General features: G+C 46.0%; 1 protein-coding gene across 2 annotated transcripts in view; it reads left to right on the forward strand.

The window, feature by feature from the left end:
- The first annotated feature begins 18,276 nt into the window (after window positions 1–18,276).
- Window positions 18,277–23,574, forward strand: part of echdc1 (enoyl CoA hydratase domain containing 1) — a 40,233-nt gene continuing 34,935 nt past the window's right edge. For both annotated transcript variants that reach the window (XM_070884444.1, XM_070884445.1), the window contains exons 1-2: window positions 18,277–18,411; window positions 20,037–20,271. In XM_070884444.1, coding sequence (XP_070740545.1) covers window positions 20,049–20,271 — 223 coding nt within the window. In that variant the 5' untranslated portion in view covers window positions 18,277–18,411; window positions 20,037–20,048. The remainder of the gene's footprint in view (window positions 18,412–20,036; window positions 20,272–23,574) is intronic.

The following is a 23,574-nucleotide window of genomic DNA, read 5'->3' on the forward strand; positions in this document are numbered from 1 at the left end:
TTGACATGTTGTAAAACGCACCCGACCCCATACTCTGACGCATCGCATGTGAGAACTAGCTTTTTACCTGGATCAAAGAAAGTCAAAACACTGTTGGAACACAGAAGGTTGCGTGCCTTATTGAAGGCGTGTTCCTGGGTGTCCCCCCAAAACCAATTGCACCCCTTCCTGAGTAGCATGTGGAGAGGCTCCAGCAGCGTACTTAAGTTCTGCATAAAGTTCCCAAAGTAATTGAGTAGCCCGAGAAAGGTGCGCAGTTCTGAGACATTCCGGGGCCTGGGTGCCAGGCGAATTGCTTCTGTTTTGGACTCTGTTGGGCGGATTCCATCAGCGGCAATCCTTCTGCCCAAAAATTCAACCTTGGGTGCGAGAAACAGGCACTTGGATTTCTTGACTCGTAGGCCTACCCGATCCAACTGCTTTAGTACTTCCTCCAAATTACGGAGATGGGAGTCGGTGCTACTGCCCGTGATAAGTATGTCTTCTTGAAATACAACCGTCCCCGGGATGGACTTGAGCAGACTCTCCATGCTGCGCTGGAATATGGCAGCTGCCGACCTGATGCCGAATGAGCATCGATTGTACATTAAAAGGCCTCGATGTGTGTTGATGGTGGTGAGTAGCTTGGATTCCTTGGTCAATTCTTGCGTCATATACGCAGATGTGAGGTCTAGTTTTGAGAAAAGTTTACCTCCAGCCATTGTGGCAAATAAATCCTCCGCTCTGGGCAGCGGGTACTGGTCCTGTAGGGAGACTCTGTTTATGGTAGATTTGTAGTCCCCACAGATTCGTACGGATCCATCAGGCTTCATGACTGGGACGATGGGACTTGCCCAGTCGCTAAATTCCACAGGTGATATAATGCCTTCCCGCAGAAGCCTGTCTAGTTCGTGTTCGTTCTTTTCCCTCATCACATAGGGTACAGCTCTGGCCTTGTGATGGACCGGTCTAGCATCCTGTGTGATGTAGATTTTGACTTTGGCCCCTTTGAAAGTGCCCACACCTGGCTGAAAGAGATGTTCAAATCGCTTTATAACTGTTGAGCAGGAGGTCCGTTCCTCTAACGACATGGCATGGACATCATCCCATTTCCAGTTTAGTTTTGCCAGCCAGCTTCTCCCCAGCAGTGCTGGGGGGGTCTCCGGGGACAATCCACAGGGGAAGTCAGTTCACTGTCCCTTTGCGTGTGACAGAGAGCATGGCGCTGCCGAGGACTGGTATGATTTCTTGGTATAGGTCCTTAGTTTGGTGTTGACCCTTGTGAGTTTTGGTCTGTCTCTTTTATGCGGCCACAGTTGTTCAAATTGTTGAGCGCCCATGAGAGATTGATTCGCTCCCGTATCCAGCTCCATGTTGACAGGTATCCCGTTGAGTAGGACCCTCATTATTATAGGAGGCGTCCTGTTGTAGGAGCAGCGGCCATTGATCGTGTTGACCCGCTGCACATTGGTGTCCTGGGTAATGTCCCCACCGTCTTCTGGTCCGCTTTCCGACCCATCCAATTCGTATACCAGCCAAGCTGCCGTTTTTTTGCACATGCGGGTCAAATGCCCTGTATATTCACAGTTCCTGCAAACAGCCTGCTGAAATCGACATCCCCTTGACGAGTGCCCACCCCCACACCTCCAGCACAGACCGCTTCCATTGTTTCCAAAGAATGAGCTGCGTCTGGCTGATCTCTCTTGAGCTTCTCTCAGTTTGTAGTTGATTGCTCGCATTGTGGGTTGATGAGGTGTGAACGGCCGTTCCTGTGGCCCTTGATGGCTTCTGGCACCACTGCCTGCTGTCGAGGGCCTGCTCTCCCGCTTTTGTCTGGTTGTGGGAGTAGCAGCTTGTTTCATGCTGTGAACTCCTTGTTCCGATATTTCGTTAGTTGTCGTACCTGCATTGTAAATCAACCTCGTTTCTTCTTCCCCTGCCAAGAATGTCTGTGCAACCAGTGCTGCTGCCTCTAAGGTCAGGTTCTTGGTCTCTATGAGCTTTCGGAATATGCCTGCGGGGCCTATTCCTTCAATGAAAAAGTCTCTCAGCATTTCTCTCCTCAGTTCATCGGAGAACTCACATAAACTAGCCAACCTCCGAAGTTCCGCCACGAAGTCGGGTATGCTCTGGTCCACACAGCGTCTGTAGTTGTAGAACCTGTGTCTGGCCATATGTAGGCTGCTCACTGGCTTCAGGTGGTCTCTTACCAGTGTGCTCACTTCTTCAAACGACTTGCTTGCTGGTTTCTCGGTTGCCAGCAGATCCTTCATTAAAGCGTATGTTTTCGAGCCACAGCTGGTCAAGAGATGGGCTCTTCTCTTGTCTGCTTTGTCGTCTCCTAACTAGCCTTTGGTTACAAAGCTTTGTTGGAGCCTTTCTGTAAAGTCCTCCCAATTGTCTCCAGCATTGTACTTTTCATCTGATCCGTTGTTTGCAATTCTGTGGATTCTGTAATTCCGTAACTCGTCGCCATTGTAAAGTCCTATCCCCTCAGTACAGATTCACACGAGGCATGTAGTGAAGTCAAGGTCACTCTGGGCCTGCACCTTTATTTCACAGCTCTGGAATGCTGCACTTGCCTGAGACCTGTCCTTATATACCTGTCTCTTGCAAGTGCACCCCTGGTGGTAAGGTATGCTGGTGGTTACAGGTCATATCTTATTACAGTCATGTTTAGCATGTTAGGATACAGTTATATATAATAATGTAAGATACATGACACTATCCACTTCGAATAAGCATCCACCACCACTAAAAACATCTTGCCCAGGAAGGGACCTGCAAAATCTACATGGATCCTGGACCAAGGTTTGGATGGCCATGACCACAGACTCAGCGGCGATTCCGCTGGTGCTTTGCTGAGCTGCATGCAGGTGTTGCACGGATGCACGCATGCTTCCAGCTCAGAATCAATTCCTGGCCACCATACATGGGACCTGGTGATGGCCTTCACCATCACTATACCAGGATGTGTGCTGTGTAACTCACGCACAAACTTCTCTCTCCCTTTCTTAGGCATTACAACACAATTGCCCCACAATTTGCAATCTGCTTGAATAGACAGTTCGTCCTTGCGACAAATGTACGGCTTGGCCTTCTCGCACATTTGCTTAGGTATGGCAGACCAATCCCCTTTGAGGATGCAACCCTTTACCACCGATAATATCAGGTCCTGGCTGGTCCAGGTCTTAACTTGTTGAGCCGTGACAGAAGTACCTTCACTCTCAAAAGCATCCTTGATTAACATTAAATCTGCCAGTTGTGGTGTTTCCACCTCCGGTGTGGGCAACGGCACCCGGCTCAAAGCATCGGCACAATTCTCTGGCGAATGGCATAATCATAGGCAGATAATGTCAGCGCCCACCTTTGGATGCGGGATGAAGCTTTGGTATTGATACCTTTGCTCTCGTAAAACAACAAAATGAGCGGCTTGTGATCAGTCTCTAATTCGAACGTCAGATCGAACACGTATTGATGCATCTTTTTGATACCTTACACGCATGCTAAAGCTTCTTTTTCTACCATACTGTGGGCTCTTTCTGCTTTAGACAAACTTTTGGATGCATACGCGACAGGTTGAAGTTTCCCCGACTCATTGGCTTGTTGTAACACGCAACCAATTGCATATGACAATGCGTCATAGCCCAAAATTAAACGTTTACATGGGTCATAATGTGCAAGGCCCAGTATAAAAGGCTGCCCACCATGCTTGTGCCTCACTCTGGAGTTACAATAAATGGGACTAAGGTCACAACAGCTCAAGTACAATACTAGACCTCATGGAGTCATTCATAAGAGTATTAAAGACATAATAACTGGCGACGAGATTATGAACTTACACGCAAAAATGACTAACATTGGTGCATTAGAAAAGTTCTCAGAGGGTTAGGATTAGGAAGCCTTTACAGAGTGGCTTGACCAATATTTTGTAGCAAATGACCTGGTCGGTGATGATCCAGCCACGCTGGCAGAGAAGCGCAGAGCTATCCTGTTGACCAGTTGTAGGTCTACGGCCTCGTCAAGGACTTGCTTGCACTAGGGAAAACAATGACCAAGTCATACGAGGAGCTGAAAAGTGCTAATTCAGGACCAACTCAAACCGAAGAAGAGCCTCCTCACGGCCAGGCACCGTCGTCCCGAGGGCCAGGAAATCGCAAAGTACGCTGCCAACCTCAGGAGGCTGGCAGGACCATGTGAATTCGGCGCATCCCTCTCCAATGCTTTGCAGGACACCTTCGTAATTGGCATCGGTCATGAGGCCCTTCTTCACAGGCTACTGTCTGCTGAAACTACCATCACCCTGCAGAAGGCCATCAGCATCAGCCAGGCGTTCATGACCTCAAGCTGCAGCTCCAAGCAGATGATGACTCATTCTCAGGACTCAAACCTGGCAAGTACTGTAAATAGAATGGCGCCTTTCACAGGGCAGAGCGTACAGGCCCCAGAGTCCTTTGACTCAGAGTCGCCGAGGGGTGCAAACGTAAGTCGAGTAGCACCATGCTGGCATTGCGGAGGTAATCACACGGCTCATCAGTGTCAGTTCAGAGATTATGTGTGCAAAGGCTGCAGCACAAAGGGCCACCTCCAGCGAATGTGCAAAAGAGCTGTGACTCACCACGTGGAAGAGGAGTCAGTAGATGGCTGTGAATCCAGCACGGATCATGAGGAGATGGCTAGAGAGGCAGCTCAGTCCCAGGACGAAGTGTATGGAATATATACCTGCACCACAGATTGTTCTCCAGTGATAATGGAAGTCGAGATAAATGGCATTTCAGTCTTCATGGAAGTGGACACGGGGGTGAGTCAGTCGGTAATGAGCCAGGAAGCCTTTGAGAGGCTATGGAATAATCAAGCTGAACGACCCAAGTTGGTCCCGGTTCAGGCAAAGCTGCGCACCGACACCAAGGAACTGATATTAGCTGTTGGTATTGCGGATGTAAGTGTATCCCATGTTGGCGCGTTGCACAATTTACCATTGTGGAATGGACCAACGCTACTTGGAAGAAAATGGAACTGGGAAGACTTCATCCCTCCAGTGATCAACGTCCCGCATGCTCAAAGGCAGAGCAAACCCCCACCTTCAGTTGGACCAGGCACCGGAGAGCAGATCTGCGCAGCCCCCGAGGCACAGACCGCTCATCACGACTGCGTGGCGGTGATCCGGCCGAGACGACCCGAACGCACCTTCCTGGTTTCAGTGGCAGGACTCCTGGGAAGGAAGATTGGATCTGAGGGCGCCTTCCCAGCTTCAGTGGCAGAATCCTCGGGAAAGAAGATCATGGCAGTCGACATCATGGACAGGGAAAAGACGGCGTCAAATCATGAGGTGCAGCAACGGAGCAACGACTCGTGATTCCATGCAAGGAAAACGATTGGGGTAAAAGTAGTAAGGCCATTTTAAAGGAGGCCAGAAACCGCCATTTTTGAATGAACTGATTGAAGTTGGTAACCAATGTAAAAGTCCAGCTGTAACAAGCAAAATGTTGCTGAGCGATGTCGGGTGCAAATTGCAATCAGCCAATGTAGCGGGCGAACACCTAATGGTCGTATACAGGTCCAGCGGGCTACCCAATGCTGTAGCAATGCATTGCTGGTTAAAGAGGAGATTGATGCAATAGTTAGGAAGGACATTAGTTTGATAAGGTGGAATCTATATGGGTAGAGCTGCAGAACACCAAAGGGCAAAAAACGTTAGTGGGAGTTGTGTCCAGACCTCCAAACAGTAGTAGTGATGTTGGGGAGGGCATCAAACAGGAAATTAGGGGTGCAGCAATAAAGGTGCAGCAGTTATCATGGGTGACTTTAATATGCATATAGATTGAGCTAACCAAACTGGAAGCAATACGGTGGAGGAGGATTTCCTGGAGTGCATAAGGGATGGTTTTCTAGACCAATATGTCGAGGAACCAACTAGGGGGGAGGCCATCTTAGACTGGGTGTTGTGTAATGAGAGAGGATTAATTAGCAATCTTGTTGTGCGAGGCCCCTTGGGAAAGAGTGACCATAATATGGTGGAATTCTACATTAGGATGGAGAATGAAACAGTTAATTCAGAGACCATGGTCCAGAACTTAAAGAAGGCTTAAAGAAGGCTAACTTTGAAGGTATGAGGCGTGAATTGGCTAGGATAGATTGGCGACTGATACTTAAGGGGTTGACTGTGGATGGGCAATGGCAGACATTTAGAGACCGCATGGATGATCTACAACAATTGTACATCCCTGTCTGGCGTAAAAATAAAAAAGGGAAGGTGGCTCAACCGTGGTTATCAAGGGAAATCAGGGATAGTATTAAAGCCAAGGAGTGGCATACAAATTGGCCAGAAATAGCAGTGAACCCGGGGACTGGGACTGGGACAAATTTAGAACTCAGCAGAGGAGGACAAAGGGTTTGATTAGGGCAGGGAAAATAGAGTACGAGAGGAAGCTTGCAGGGAACATTAAGACGGACTGCAAAAGTTTCTATAGATATGTAAAGAGAAAAAGGTTAGTAAAGACAAACATAGGTCCTCTGCAGTCAGAATCAGGGAAAGTCATAATGGGGAACAAAGAAATGGCAGACCAATTGAACAAGTACTTTTGTTCGGTATTCACTAAGGAGGACACAAACAACCTTCCGGATATAAAAGGGGTCAGAGGGTCTAGTAAGAAGGAGAAACTGAGGAAAATCCTTATTAGTCGGGAAATTGCGTTGGGGAAATTGATGAGATTGAAGGCCGATAAATCCCCAGGGCCTGATGGACTGCATCCCAGAGGACTTAAGGAAGTGGCCTTGGAAATAGCGGATGCATTGACAGTCATTTTCCAACATTCCATAGACTCTGGATCAGTTCCTATGGAGTGGGGGGGGTAGCCAATGTAACCCCACTTTTTAAAAAAGGAGGGAAAGAGAAAACAGGGAATTATAGACCGGTCAACCTGACATCGGTAGTGGGTAAAATGATGGAATCAATTATTAAGGATGTCATAGCAGCGCATTTGGAAAGAGGTGACATGATAGGTCCAAGTCAGCATGGATTTGTGAAAGGGAAATCATGCTTGACAAATCTTCTGGAATTTTTTGAGGATGTTTCCAGTAGAGTGTACAAGGGAGAACAAGGTGTATTTGGACTTTCACAAGGCTTTTGACAAGGTCCCACACAAGAGATTAATGTGCAAAGTTAAAGCACATGGGATTGCGGGTAGTGTGCTGACGTGGATTGAGAACTGGTTGGCAGACAGGAAGCAAAGAGTAGGAGTAAATGGGTACTTTTCAGAATGGCAGGCAGTGACGAGTGGGGTACCGCAAGGTTCTGTGCTGGGGCACCAGCTGTTTACATTGTACATTAATGATTTAGACGAGGGGATTAAATGTAGTATCTCCAAATTTGCGGATGATACTAAGTTGAGTGGCAGTGTGAGCTGCGAGGAGGATGGTATGAGGCTGCAGAGTGACTTGGATAGGGTAGGTGAGTGGGCAAATGCATGGCAGATGAAGTATAATGTGGATAAATGTGAGTTTATCCACTTTGGTGGTAAAAACAGAGAGACAGACTATTATCTGAATGGTGACAGATTAGGAAAAGGGGAGGTGCAATGAGACCTGGGTGTCATGGTACATCAGTCATTGAAGGTTGGCATGCAGATACAGCAGGCGGTTAAGAAAGCAAATGGATTTGAGTACAGGGGCAGAGAGATGTTACGACAGTTGTACAGGGCCTTGGTGAGGCCACACCTGGAGTATTGTGTACAGTTTTGGTCTCCTAACTTGAGGAAGGACATTCTTGCTATTGAGGGAGTGCAGCGAAGGTTCACCAGACTGATTCCCGGGATGGCGGGACCGACATATCAAGAAAGACTGGATCAACTGGGCTTGTATTCACTGGAGTTCAGAAGAATGGGAGGGGATCTCATCGAAACGTTTAAAAGTCTGATGGGTTTAGACAGGTTAGATGCAGGAAGAATGTTCCCAATGTTGGGGAAGTCCAGAACCAGGGGTCACAGTCTAAGGATAAGGGGTAAGGACCGAGATGAGGAGAAACTTCTTCACCCAGAGAGTGGTGAACCTGTGGAATTCTCTACCACAGAAAGTTGTTGAGGCCAATTCACTAAATATATTCAAAAAGGGGTTAGATGTAGTCCTTACTACTAGGGGGATCAAGGGGTATGGTGAGAAAGCAGGAATGGGGTTCTGAAGTTGCATATTCAGCCATGAACTCATTGAATGGCGGTGCAGGCTCGAAGGGCCGAATGGCCTACTCCTGCACCTATTTTCTATGTTTCTATGTAGCCTGCATCCCCGGGACCAGAACGATGTATCATGAAGTGTCCCCATAGCTGGCAGAAGTCGACAAGCCGCAGAGTAAACGATCCCCGGAGACCAGAGGCACCGGTAGCGATACCTGCCTCAGATCGGTTTAACATTGCAGGCACCTGATGGTATGAACCGCCACTGGCCAGAAACAGTAAACTGCGCCTATGCTCGCAGTCGGCCACCGTCGCCCACCACCCGGGTGGAAAAGGCGCAGGCCATAAACCCACTCGCCACCACGGCAATGCCCAAGAGCGAAGGGTCACCCACAACGGCTCCTCCGAACGGGAACTAGCCCGGGTCCCAAACTAGAGAGTGCTCACAATGGTGTCCTCAAGGAAAGCGAGTCAGCAGTACCCTGCGAACTGCTAGACAAGACGAGGCAGCCCCACCATCGCTTAGACGAAACGCTCACTCGCTCAGACCGCTTCCCAGGGAGAGCAGCACCAAACGAAAAGGACAGGGAGGTCACAGACACATCAGCTGTCTTTGGGCCTGCCCGCCACTAGGAGTAACGGTGAGAGCCCTGAGCTCCGGCAACTCGAGCAAAATGAGCTCACCTCGCCCACAGACCCACTAGCATGGGGCGCTGCATCGCCACCAGATGACCCAAATCTCATCCGGTCATGCTGGAACTAGACTGTCCTTGTGTACCTGTACTGATATACCTGTACTGATCATGTAAATGTACCACACAAAAAGAAACACAGCTGTAATCCACCCAACAAATGTACCAAGATGTAAATGTAAAACCCATGTGATGAACTTGAATGCAACTTGCATGTAACGGGCCATTAACATGATCTCTGTGTGGGGGGGAGAATGGAGTGGTCATGTACTCACAACCAGAAACCACGGGGACTTCCACTGGCAGCAAATCTCACTACCAACCCACCCAAGCTAGAAGTGACCCTCCAATGGTCAACCAGGAAGAGCAAAGCCCAGGTCACCGTCAATGTACGAGTCAATTTGCATTAAAGACTTGGGGGGAAGCGATGTCATGTATATAGACCATGTATGCTAACTGTATAGTCACATAATGTGTGCCACCAGAGGGCACTGCGGTGGGAGATCTGAGGGTCACCTGGATAGGTGTGCAGGGCCCAGTATAAAAGGCTGCCACCATGCTTGTGCCTCACTCTGGAGTTACAATAAATGGGACTAAGGTCACAACAGCTCAAGTACAATACCAGACCTCATGGAGTTATTCATTAGAGTATTAAAGACATAACAATATGATCCCATCACGCTGGAGTCTGTCCAGTTCAATTTCGACCTTCTCTCTCATATATGGCACTGGCTGAGCTTTATGATGGACGGATCTTGCATCTGAGTCCACGTGGATCTGTACCTTGGCTCCCGTGAAGTTGCCGATACCCGGTTTGAACAGCGAGGGGAACTTGCTTAATACTTGGACACATATATCTTACCCCGACGACAACGCCTTTATGTCGTTCCAGTCGCATCTGATTTTCTCCAACCAGCTCCTGCCGAGCAGCGTTGGGCCATTGCCTGGAACAATCCACAGCGGTAACTCGTGAACTGCACTGTTATAAGACACATTCATTTTTGCACTATCAATCACCTTTATCAGTTCTTTGGTGTACGTGCACAGCTTGGTGTTAGCAGAGCTCAGCCTGGGCCTCACAGTCTTTGTATCCCACAGCTTATTAAATGCCCTCTCGTTCATGATCGATTGACTCGCCCCTGTGTCCAGTTCCATCAGTACCGGTATCCTGTTAAACTTCAAGTTAATCAAAATTGGATTACTCTTGGTTATGAAAGAGTACAGTTTATACACTTCCTCCTCTGGCATCTTGGATTGCGTATCCGGATCCGCGCTAATCTGACTCTCATCCTCCACGTGGTGTGTCGCAGCTCGCTTGCTCATCTGTGGACACTTACACTGGAGATGCCCCACTCTCAGACAGCCTTTGCAACTATATTGCTTAAATCGGCACTGCTGGTACCGATGATTTCCCCCACAACGTCAACACAGAGAAGTCGGATACAATTCCGCTGGCGGACTTTGGGCAGCCACAGGTTTCGCGAACGCAGCCGGATAGGCCCTGCCATGTGCCGCTCTGCCGAATGCTGAATCATTCACAAACGCAGCCGGATAGGCCCTGCCATGTGCCGAATGCTGAATCAATCGTATTTACAGTACTAGCCGAGGTTCGGTTCTTCACCGATATTTGCTTTAGACTCCTGTCCGTCGTCATACATAATTGAGCGATCTGGATGGCCCTTTTTAAATCCAACTCCTCCACTGCCAGAAGTTTGTGCAGGATCACCTCGTGGTTGATACCGATAACAAAGAAGTCCCGCAGCATGTCTGCCAACCCCGTTCCGAACTTGCACGGCCCCGCTAGACGTCTCAGGTCAGCAACGAATTCTGCTGCGCTCTGGCCCTCTGATTGAACGTGTGTATAAAACTTGTAACTCGAGATGATGATGCCATCCTATGGCTTGAGGTGCTCCCGTACCAATGTGCACAACTCCTTGTATGTTTCCTCTGTTGGATCACTAGGCATGAGTAGATTCTTTACCAAGTTGTAAATCTTTGAACCACACACAGTGAGGAACACGGCCTGGCGCCGATTTGCATCGTCGACCCCCTTCATTTTGTTGGCCACGAAGTACTGGTTCAAACGGCTCACAAAGTCTGCCCAATCTTCTCCCTCCACGAATTGCTCGAAAAATCCAATTGTGCTCATTTTGCAAACAAAGGATCTTGTATTCTCGTTGCCAAATGTTATGTATGCAACAAAGGTTCAAACTGAGTACTGTTTAACTAAGCAAGGTACGACCTTGCCTGTGCTTTATTTAGTCCCAAAGTGCCTGACTCACAAAATGGCTGGCCTTTTATGCTCGAGCGGCACCATGTACGTGCTGCTCAGTGGCCTCCAACAATGTACGTACATGACACCTATGATAACATTCCAAAGAGATAATTTGTATGGATAAATTGAGCCATTTGTGTAGTATTTCTTCCTTATCTCCTCTCTGACTATTTCCAACTACAACAACTTAAATTTATATAGTGCCTTCAAAGTAGTAAAATATCCCAAGGCACTTCATAGGAGCGTAATCAGTCAGAAAATTGATACTGAGCCAAAGAAGGAGACATTAGGACAGGTGACCTATTGATTAAAGAGATAGATTTTAAGTAATGTTTTAATGGAGATGAGATGGAAAGGTTTAGGAAGGTAATTCCAGGGCATATGGTTGAAGGCAAGGCCTCCAATGGTAAGGCAAAAGAAATGGGGGGTGTGCATGAGGCCATAATTGGAAGAATGCAGAGATCTTGGGGGGTTTTAGAGCAGGAGAAGGTTACAGAGATAGAGAGGGGCAAGACCATGGAGGGATTTGAAAACAAGGATGGGAATTTTAACATATAGGCATTGGTGGACCAAAAGCCAATGTAAGGTGGCAAACACTGGGGTGATGAGTCAATGGAACTTGGGCAGCAGAGTTTTGGGATAGCTGAAATGAAAGATGGAAGGCTGACCAGGGGAACATTGGAATAGTTGAGTCTGGAGGTAATAAAAGCACGATGATGATTTCAGCAGCAGATAAGCTGCGGTGGGATGGAGACAGGTGATACTATGGAAGTGAAAGTAGGCAGTCTTTATGATGGAAACATATGAGGTTGGATGCTCCGCTCAGGATGAAATAGGATGCCGAGGCGAACAGTCTGGTTCAGCCTGAGACAGTGGCCAGAGAGGGGGAGGAATTGATGACTTGGGAACGGAATTTGTGGTGGAGGCTAAAGGCAACGGGTTCAGTCTTCCTAATGTGTAATTGGAGAAAATTTAGGTTCATCCTGATGTTGGACAATCTGTCTGACTATACAGATGCAGTGGAGGGGTCAAAGAGGTGGTGGTGAGGTAGAGTTGGATATTGTGCGTATACATGTGGAGCCGGATGTGTTTGCAGATAATATCGCTGAGGAGCAGAATGCAGATGAGAAATAGGAGGGGGCTAAGGATAGATCATTGGAGGACTCCAGAGGTAACGGTGCAACAGTGAGAAGATAAGCTATTGCAGGAGATTCTCTGACTATGATTAAATAGGTAAAAGTGGAACCAGGCATGGGCAGTAGCGTACATGATGAGAGAAAGTGTAGAGATCGAGCTCGACCGGCTGCAACAAGATGGCATCATTTCACCGATCGAGTTCAGCGAGTGGGCCAGTCCTATTGTCCCAGTCCTCAAGGGAGACGGCACCGTCAGAATCTATGGCGATTACAAAGTAACTATCAATCGTTTCTCCCTGCAGGACCAATACCCATTACCAAAAGCCGACATCCTCTTTGCAACTCTGGCGGGAGGAAAGACGTTCACGAAGCTGGATCTGATTTCAGCTTACATGACGCAGGAACTGGAGGAATCATCGAAGGTTCTTACCTGCATCAACACGCACAAAGGTCTTTTTGTTTATAACAGATGCCCATTTCGAATCCGATCAGCGGCGGCGATATTCCAGGGAAACATGGAAGGTTTACTGAAGTCAGTCCCGCACACCCTGGTCTTCCAGGACGACATCTCAGTCACAGGTCGGAACACAGTCGAGCACCTGCAGAACCTGGAGGAGGTTCTTAGTCGACTCAACTACATGAGGCTCAGGTTATAACGCTCGAAGTGCGTTTTCCTGGCACCTGAAGTGGAGTTCCTGGGAAGGAGGATTGCGGCGGACGGCATCAGGTCCACCAACGCGAAGACGGAGGCAATCGAGAACGCACCAAGGCCATAGAACGTGACAGAGCTGCGGTCATTTCTGGGACTCTTGATCTACTTTGGTAACTTCTTACCGAGTCTCAGCAACCTGCTAGAACCACTACATGTCTCACTACGAAAAGGGGGCGAATGGGTTTGGGGCAAAAGCCAAGAAAATGCCTTTGTAAAAGCGAGAAAATTGTTATACTCAAACAAATTGCTTGTGTTGTATGATCCATGTAAGTATTTGGTACTAGCATGTGATGCGTCGTCATATGGCGTCGAGTATGTATTGCAACAAGCTAATGATTTCGGAAAACTGCAACCGGTTGCTTATGCATCCAGGAGTCTGTCTGAGGTCTATCTACAGCATGATTGTCTATGGGGTAAAGAAAATGCATCAATACCCGTTTGGGCTAAAATTCGAATTGGAAACTGACCATAAGCCACTTATATCCCTGTTTTCCGAGAGTAAAGGGATAAATACCAACACATCGGCCTGCATCCAGAGATGGGCGCTCACGTTGCCCGCATACAACTACGCCATCCGCCACAGGCCAGGCACAGAAAACTGCGCCGATGCTCTCAGTAGGCTGCCATTACCCACCAAGGGAGTGGAAATGGCACAGCCCGCAGATCTAGCCATGGTTATGGAAGCATTTGAGAATGAGCAATCACTCGTCACTGCCCGGCAGATCAAAACCTGGACAAGCCAGGACCCCTTATTATCTCTAGTCAAAAGCTGTGTGTTTCATGGGAGCTGGTCCAGTATCCCAGTGGAAATGCAGGAAGAGATAAAGCCGTTCCAGCGGCGCAAAGATGAAACGTCTATACAGGCAGACTGTCTTCTGTGGGGCAATCGAGTAGTGGTCCCCAAGAAGGGCAGAGACACCTTCATCAATGACCTCCACAGTACCCACCCAGGCATCGTAATGATGAAAGCCATAGCCAAATCCCATGTGTGGTGGCCCGGTATCGATGCGGACTTAGAATCCTGCATTCACAGATGTAATACATGCTCGCATTTAAGCAATGTACCCAGGGAGGGGCCGCTAAGTTTATGGTCTTGGCCCTCCAAACCGTGGTCTAGGTTACACGTCGACTATGCAGGTCCGTTCTTGGGTAAAATGTTCCTTGTGGTTGTAGACATGTACTCTAAGTGGATTGAATGTGAGATAATGTCAGCTAGTACGTCCGCTGCCACCACTGAAGGCCTGCGGGCCATGTTTGCCACACACGGCTTACCCGATGTCCTGGTGAGTGGCAACGGGCCATGTTTTACCAGTGCTGAGTTCAAAGAATTCATGACCCATAACGGGATCAAACATGTCACATCTGCCCCATTTAAACCAGCGTCCAATGGTCAGGCAGAGAGAGCAGTGCAAACCATCAAGCAAGGCTTGAAGAGGGTAACTGAAGGCTCACTGCTGACTCGACTATCCTGAGTCCTGCTTAGCTACCACACGAGACCACACTCACTCACTGGGATCCCACCTGCTGAACTGCTCATGAAAAGAGCACTTAAGACAAGGCTCTTGTTAGTTCAACCTGATCTACATGAACAGGTCGAAAGCAGGCGGCTTCAACAAAGTGCATACCATGATAGCGCAAATGTCTCACGCAAGATTGAAGTCAATGATCCTGTATTTGTATTAAATTATGGACAAGGTCCCAAGTGCCTTCCCTGCATTGTCATGGCCAAAGAGGGGAGCAGGGGGTTTCGGGTCAAACTTTCAAATGGACTCATTCACCGGAAACAACTGGACCAAATCAATGTCAGATTCACGGACTACCCTGAGCAACCCACCTTGGACCCTACTTTTTTTGATCCCCCAACACACACACCAGTGGCAACCGTCACCACGGTTGACCACGAAGCAGAACCCATCATCCACAGCAGCCCTGCAGGACCCAACACACCAGGCAGCCCAGCAAAGCCAGCTGCACAGCAGCCCAGCGAGGGTCCAACAAATGATTCAACAACACCAGCTTTCACACCGAGATGATCAACCAGGGCAAGAAGGGCCCCAGATCGACTCACATTGTAAATAGTTAAGACTATTGACTTTGGGGGGGGAATGTTGTGATGTATGTGGACTTGTATTTACTTTGTACAGCCATCAGAGGGCTCATTCCCCGGAGTCCAGGTTGGAGAGGCACTCTGGAGACCTGCAATAAAAGACTAAGGTCACACTTTACTTTGAGCTCACAGTGTTCAGTCTGGCTCTTTCTCCATACACAACAATAAATGTACTGTTTAAACCACACTGATGAGGCCGATGATTGCCCTCACAACGCCAACACGGTGAAATCGGACTCATTCCTATTGGTGGACTTTGAGCAGCCACAGGTTTCGCATACGCATTCAAGTAGGCCTTGCCATATGCAGCTCTGCCAAACGATGATACAATCTTGTTTACAATACTTTCCGAGTTCCGATTTTCCGATGATATCTGCTTTGTGTTTGTCCGTCGTCATGCATGCCTGGGCAATCGTGGTGGCCTTGCTCAAGTCCAGCGTTTCCACCGCCAGTCGTTTACACAAGGTCACCTTGTGGTTGATGTCGATTACAAAGAAGTCCCGCATCATGTCTTCCAACGTGTATTCGAACTTACACGGTCCAGCTAGGCGTCTTAGATCGGCAACGAATTGCGACACATCCTGGCCCTCAAAACGAACGTGCGTGTAGAATCGATATCGTGAGATGATGATGGCTTCTTCTGGTTTGAGATGGTCACGTACCAGAGCACACAATTTCTTATAGTCCTTGTCCGTTGGACTTGCAGGTGAGAGAAGATTCTTTATGAGTCAATAGATTTTCGGACCACAAACCGTGAGGAAGACCGCCCTGCACCTAACTGCATCAGTGGATTTCTCCATTTTGTTTGCCACGAACTACTGGTCCAGGCGAGTTACAAAATCTGTCCAGTCCTCTCCCTCCATGAATCTCTCCAGAATTCTAATTGTGCTCATTTTTGCATGCGAAGGTTCTTAAGTTACCTCGTCGCCAAATGTTAGGTATGTAATAACTCGATAGACTGAATACTGTAAACTAACACAGGTACAAACCTGGCTCTGCTTTATTAGGGCCCAAAGTGATTCATTACATGATGGCTTGCCTTTCATACCTGGGCTGCACACACGTGTGTACAGCCCAATGACCTCCGACAGTCGCGCCACCTGGTGGCTAGTAACCCCAAGCATACATACATGACACAATGGGAAAAGGCATCAGTCAGCATTAGTGGTGCCTACGAAACCGTTAATTGATATGATGAGCAGTAGATGATAAACTAATGTCAGAACATTAGTATTAATAATTTCTGTTTTCACAGGATAAGGAATAGTACCAAAGTTGCCAGCAATCACCTGTTTCCCAGTGTCCCTTCGAACACCAAGCTTATTTGGTTTTAGCAGTGGAAAATTGACCTATGTCGGACAGAACAGGCTGCTGGAACATCTTAGACAAGGATTGCTGTAGTTCTTTAATCAGCTGGGAAAAACAATTTCTAACGCTGCATGAACGCCCACATTTGGCTTTTAGCTCTTGCAGCAGCGAAGCTACACTTTCCTGGGTGTGAATGTCACATTGTTGTGTGGGCATACTGCTGAAATGAGTCAGCCTTCAGTATTTTCATAATTCCTGTATCCTGTGAGTTTTTGATACTTCATGAGAGGTCTAAGTTGCATTTGAGTTTAAAGTTGAAGGCACCTTAACACACACACACACACTCTTACTTTTAGATATAAAAATAGAAAATGCTGGAAATACTCAGCAGGTCAGGCAGCATCTGCGGAGAGAGAAACAGAATTAAAGTTTCAGGTTGATGACTCTTTGTCAGAACGACGAAGGGTCATAACCTAAAATGTTAACTTTGTTTCTCTCTCCACAGATGATGCCTGATCTGCTGAGTATTTCCAGCATTTTCTGTTTTTATTTCAGATTTTCAGCATCCACAGTATTTTGCTTTTCCTTACTTTTCGATAACTGAGCTTATTCTATTATTTTGATATTTTCAGTTTCCCCAAACTAGTGAAAATAAAATGATATTACAGGCATGTTAAAATAACAACTATTTCAGTTATGTTCCAGTAACTTCAAAGAACAACATCTGGCAAATGGCAGTTCAGTGTTTCGGTTGTATCATCCATGGGAACTGCAGTTGTAGGCTTGCAAGAAGAAAAACAATATTTTTTTCAAAAATAATTTTTGTGTCTTTGAAAACAAAGTCCCTAATTTAATACAATATTGCATTGACAGCTGCAGCGTATTACTGGGTTAATTTCTATCCCAATATAATGCTGGTGTGTCTTTAATGACGTAATACTAACTAGTATTTTACATTTCTGGCATAGTCTGTGTTGTTCAACCCATAATATACACTCAATCATAAAATATTTTCACACAGCAGGATGGATTTTTACTTGAAAAAGTTTCTATTCACCATGGATTTATGGCGTTGCATGTGTCCCCTGAGGTAGCTTGAAAAGGAGTTGTGCACATAAATATTTAGGGCTATAGTCACCTTCACAGCCACTGGCAATAAAGCAATTGTTAACTCTGCAGGTCACTTTTAAATAGGACTCATGACCAGTAGTTAACTAAAAATCGGAGACGTACAGATATAATCGGTTTAACAGTAATTTATACAACCGAAAGCAAAATATTGCGGATGCTGGAAATCTGAAATAAAAACAGAAAATGCTGGAAACACTCAGCAGGTCAGGCAGCATCTGTAGAGAAACAGTCTATGTTTCAGGTCAATGACTTTTCATCAGAACTGGAAGAAGTTAGAGATTTAACTGATTTTAAGCAAGTACAGAACCTGGGCGGATCAAAAGGAAGAGGGAAGGAACAAAAGGGAAAGTCTGTGAAAGGGTGAAGGGCAGGAGTGATTAAATGACAAAAGGTATGACGGAGTTACTGTTTCAGGACCGTTAAACGTTAACTCGGTTTCTCTCCACAGATGCTGCCTGACCTGCTGAGTATTTGCAGCATTTTCTGTAATTATTTCTGATTTCCAGCATCTGCAGTATTTTGCTTTTGAATCAAAAGATGAGATGCTCTTCCTTGATAATTAAACGTGTTTAAAATCATATCGCCTCCCTGCAGTGTCCAGTGGCTGCCTAACTCGGTGCCACTTTCTGGGATATCATTGAGAGTTCTGTGACAATGGCAGAGGATGAGGCTGTTATTGTGGCGTCACAATGCTGCATTGTCCCCGGGCTTCTAGAGCGCGGAACCTTAGCGGGCGGAACGTTCCATTAGTCCGCGTGCTGCCGGGGAGCGTGGAGCCGAGGTTAAATATTAAACTTAGGAAGGAGAGCAAAACAGAGCGAGATTTTAGTAATTAAATGGCGGAGGGATTACAGTAAAGTCTTATTGGGCTGGTGTAAAGTCTGGCAACTCGATAGGAAGAAGGTGACGTTAAACTTAGTTACATTTGAACAAAGTAGTTTAAATCTATCTGATGCTCCGCCAGTGCAATTAAGCAACCGGTCCGAATGCCTGTGGCCGCTGATATGCGAATTGCAATCTCTTTGTATCTGGTGAACATATAATGTACCGGTTCGCATTGCACTTTTAAGGATTTTTAATTTTATTTTATGGGCGCTCAAACCTTTACACACTGACTAGAGGTTCATGACCAATTTAGATTCATACTCCAATCTCGGACCAGCCTGTTTACATTGTTTGTCTGGATCCCCAATTCTTCATGCCAAGAAAGCGTTCTGGAACTGTGCAAGTATATAGCTCCTCCCAACAGTTACATTTTGAATGTTTACAGAATGCAAGTGGCAGTGTCTGTAAATTATCTTAAGCATTATATTCAATTAGGTTTATAAAAATACCTCTGGGAGCTTTTTAAACTTGGTTTGACACCACAATGCTTGTTCCTGAACCGAACTGGTGTGGATCTGACCCATTGTGGCATTCTCTTAGTGCTTATCTCTGGAGTCTGGTCGAGTTACAGGAGCATTGCTTTAGTGTTACATTTGTAGTATAAATGCATCCTAACATAAACAGATTTAGATCTGTGCTTGTTTATTGTCAAATTACACTAAAAGCTTTTGTATTTATTTCCTACAAGAAGATATTTGTGTTGAGGGAATTGCAGCCAAGTCGAACAATGTCCTCGCCCAACATGTACACTTTTTCAGAAGGGGTTGTCAATAGCAGCCAAGAATAAGAATTCTCTCCTGGGGATGTCCAGGCAAATTGCTATGCCTGTTCTCTGCAAAAGAAAACTGAGCACATATATTAATTCATAATATGCACACTTGATTCATAAGATGCACTCTTGAAATGTCTCTATATAATTAGCCTTACTCAAAAGAGAAACTGGAGGGACATGGTGTGCTTTAATTGCAAAGCTCAATGATACTGTGCTGTTACGTAACACAATTACCCTTGTTACTTATGAAGTTGTTGCATGTCTTTGTCCAACATTTTACAACAACATTTTTGAGCCCTGGTTGATGAAGTCTTTATGCACAAAATTTTCCAGACTGTTTCAAGAAGGTCCCCTTGTTTTCTTCTCCAAATTCCAGAAGCTTTCCTCTGATTCCACTTTTGACAGAATCAGGTCCAGGGTCTGTTCAGGTGCAACCTTTGTCTCTGAGTTGCAAATACCTCTTTGGAGGCATAGGTTGCCTAACAGTTTTATTTTTTTAAATTCCCTTGATGGCAGGAGTGACATCATGAACTCATCGTGTGGGTAATCCTGGGTGTGAAGCTGGGTTGTATCCACTCTGCATGTTGGAGCTACATTGTTTTAGTAATACCATGTATATGTGTTCAGTTTGAAAAGCATTGTAAACCATTTTGAGAGTTAAGCTGCAAAAACTTTCCTTAAGTGTTCATTGTTCTTGAATATTTGGTATAACTAGGATGGTTAAAAATATGCATGACCATCTACTGCATAACTAATGTTGGATATTAAAACTATGTATGATCCAACAGATTTGTACAAAAGGGGTTTCTAGGTTAAATAGATGCTGATTTTGAAAAAAAGTTGACTTACACTTTCTTTAACTTATTTTCAGTGTTGCGTGGAAATGGCGATGCTCTGCGCCCAGAAGTGTCTGCTTTGTGGCCTAAGGAGTCAAATACTGCAACAGAGAAGTCTGTCAGTATACACATCTGTTTACAGAATGAATGAAGATGATATAAAGGGAAAACTTCAGAAGCTCCCTGGTGGATCCATTGATTTGCAGAAGGATCAAAATGGGATTGCTACCTTGATTATAAACCACCCTGAGCGAATGAATGCATTTTCAGGTATGACATGGTTATCTTCTGATGAAGAACACAGGCTAAAGAAGCTCTCCAGTTCATCTGCTTTTTAAAAAAAAATCTTGTTGCTTATTTTTCCAAGGGGTAGAAAGAGCAATTCTTGTGAATTAAGTGTTTTGTTGATTATATAAAGAGCATACTGTATTGAATGACCCACTGAATAGCATTAAATACATGAAAGCCACAATCCAGTAGTTCAATGAGGTAGATGCCAATAGATGATTGGGTGAATTAAAGGCTTCAATGTTAGTTTTGGACTCTCAATTGATGCACATGCAAGCCCAAATCACCTCTGACCCATACACACCTAGAATTTTCTCCATGATTCCATAATTAGTTTTTTTCCCCATGTTTCATGAACCAGTAGGAAAACCTTCCACTGGCTGGAGTCATACTTAGTACAAAGGAAGATGGTTGTGGTTGTTGGAAGTCAATCATCCCAGCCCCAGGACATCGCTGCAGGAGTTTCTCAGGGGAGTATCCTAGGCCCAATCAACCTCAGCTGCTTCATCAATGACCTTCCCTCCATCATAAGGTCAGAAGTGGGCATGTTTGCTGATGATTGCACAGTTCAGTTCCATTCCTTCTCAGAAAATGAAGCAGTCCATGCCAGCATGCAGCAAGACTTGGACAACATTCAGGCTTGGGCTGATAAGTGGCAAGTAACATTCGCGCCACATAGTGCCAGTCAATGACCATCTCCCCTTAATAATCAACAGCATTACCATCACCGAATCCCCCACCATCAACATCCTGGGGGGGGTCACCATTGACCAGAAACTTAACTGGACCAGCCACATAAATACTGTGGCAACAAGAGCGGGTCAGAGGCTGGGTATTCTGCGGCGAGTGTCTCACCTCCTGACTCCCCAAAACTTTTCCAGCATCTACAAGGCTCGAGTCAGGAATGTGATGAAATACTCGTTGTTAGAGCTGCACTCATCCACTTCCCTGGGATGAGTGCCGCTCCAACAACACTCGAAGCTCAACACCATCCAGGACAAAGCAGCCCACTTCGTTTGCACCCCATCCACCATCTTCAACGTTCACTCTCTCCACCACCGGCGTAACATGGCTGCAGTGTGTTCCATCTATAAGATGCACTGCATAACTCACCACAGCTTCTTCGGCAGTACTGCCCAAACTCACGACCTCTTATCACCTAGAAGGATAAGGGCAGTAGGTGCATGGAAGCACTATGACCTGCAAGTTTCCCTCCAAGTTACACACTATCCTGACTTGGAAATATATTGTCGTTTCTTCATCGTTGTTGGGTCAAAATCCTGGAACTTCTTCCCTAATAGCACTGTGGGAGTTCCTTCACCAAAAGGACTGCAGCGGTTCAAGAAGGCGGCTCAAAGGCAATTAGGGATGGGCAATAAATGCTGGCCTTGCCAGCGACGCCCACATCACAGAATGAATATAAAAAAAAATTAAAAATAGCTTAAGCTTTGTGGAAAGCTTGCATAATCAAAAAAAGTTATGAGATATCACTGCTATTGAGTGCTAATGAGAGTATTGTCAAAAGTTCAAAATAATGTATATTTTAGTATAGACAAGGCATTGTTGTATTTATCTAATCTTTTATGTAAGCGGTTTTACTCTACCTTATCAGTTGATCACGATCAGGTGAACCTGCTAACCGTCAAGAAAAATCAAACCAATTAGAGGTTTAGTAGCTGCGAGATTTGGTAGCTTAAATAACAGAAATACATTTAACTGTACAGTTTTAGCTAACTGGTAATAGTGAACAATGCAGACAAGGGAAACTGTATCCAGAGGGACAAATTTCACTAAGACATACAAAAGATTTAACTGAACTTTTAATTATGCTTTCATTGGCTTAGTTATACTACATAGTGTGATTAAAAGCCAAAACTGCTTTGCATTGATACAAATTGTGTAGTATAATCTGATGTGATGTCTACATTTAGGTAATCTAAGTTTTTATATGCATGGTTGAAGGTCATTGCCATAAAAGGACCGTCATCTCTCTGCTCACATTAAAATGTAACCAGTGATTTGATGCAGGCAAGTGGAGCTTTGAGTATCTCTGTGAACATGCATGTGCAGAGCTCCACTTTCCTTCGTTAGTGATCGCTGCGGAGCTGGGAGTCAAACTGCACTGTCAGTCCCACAGTGCTCTCAGCAAATTCCAATCTCAAGACACTAAAGCTAGTCTAAAATGAGTCAATAATGTTAGTTTATAAATTTGGTTGGAGGTTGTAGCTTACATTATCTTTTCGAAGCCTCAGACCCTAATATTTTCCTCTTTAGTTTTAACATATGTAAGTGTGTGGTTGTACATGGGTTTACAGATTTGTTAGTTCTAACATAGAAAGGAAGATATTGAGGACAATTCTTTAGTATAGGACAGAATTGAGATTATGGGCTGAATTTTTACTTTGAAGAGCGTACAGGTTTGCGAGCGGGTAGCAGTTTAAAAACGCTGAAATTGACTGTGTGTCGGGAAGCTGGCTTCAACCCGCCGGCTTCCGCCTTTAACTCGGGCTCGTTAGTCAGTGCGCTCGAGAGCCCCTCAGGAGAGGCGGGTGACCTAATTAAAGCAGTTTAGAGCTCGTTAATAGAGGCTATTAAAACCCCTTTTTACCTGATGTTGCAGCCTTTACTGGCTGTCCACGGGATTCCCGGGCTTGCTGAACCTCACCAATGAAAGCAAGGTGAGAGCAGAGTGGCCATTGTGGGAGTTGAAGAATTGACAGTTTAAAAAAAAATCGCACATACTCGCACATTACTCCTGCGTCCTTGCCGAAGGGAAAGGCTCTTGCTGACACCATTCTTTTGCTGAGTATTGGCTTTCAGGAGTTTGTAGGTAAGTTCTACAACTTCGGAAGGCACTCGCACTACATTGCAAGTGACTCTCGCCACATTGGAGCATTGTGCTCTGATTTCCATTTTACTTGGCATATATCAGATCAGCATGGTTGCTACTTATGCAATTTGACCTTTGACCTCAGATTCAGACCAAGATGAATCCCAGGGGGAGCAGCAGCAGACTTCTCACCAACCTGCTGCTCCACAGGAGAGAGGAGATGAGCATAGGGGTGCATCTTGCAGGAGCTGATACCACCAACACAGGCAGAGGATCAGCTTCCTGGACATAGCTTGAGCCTCCTGAGGCACTGGTGTTCAGTTATCACGTTAGGCCGTGGCAGACATTTGTAACTTGTTGGAAGACCTGTTACCAACTGGACCTGGTGGACGTGTGTAACCAGTGGCTGTCAAAGTCACGACCCCCCTCAACTTCTTTGCCTCCGGTTCCTTCCA

The sequence above is a fragment of the Pristiophorus japonicus genome, chromosome 7, assembly GCF_044704955.1.
Source record: "Pristiophorus japonicus isolate sPriJap1 chromosome 7, sPriJap1.hap1, whole genome shotgun sequence".
In the NCBI taxonomy this organism is placed as follows: Eukaryota; Metazoa; Chordata; class Chondrichthyes; family Pristiophoridae; genus Pristiophorus; species Pristiophorus japonicus.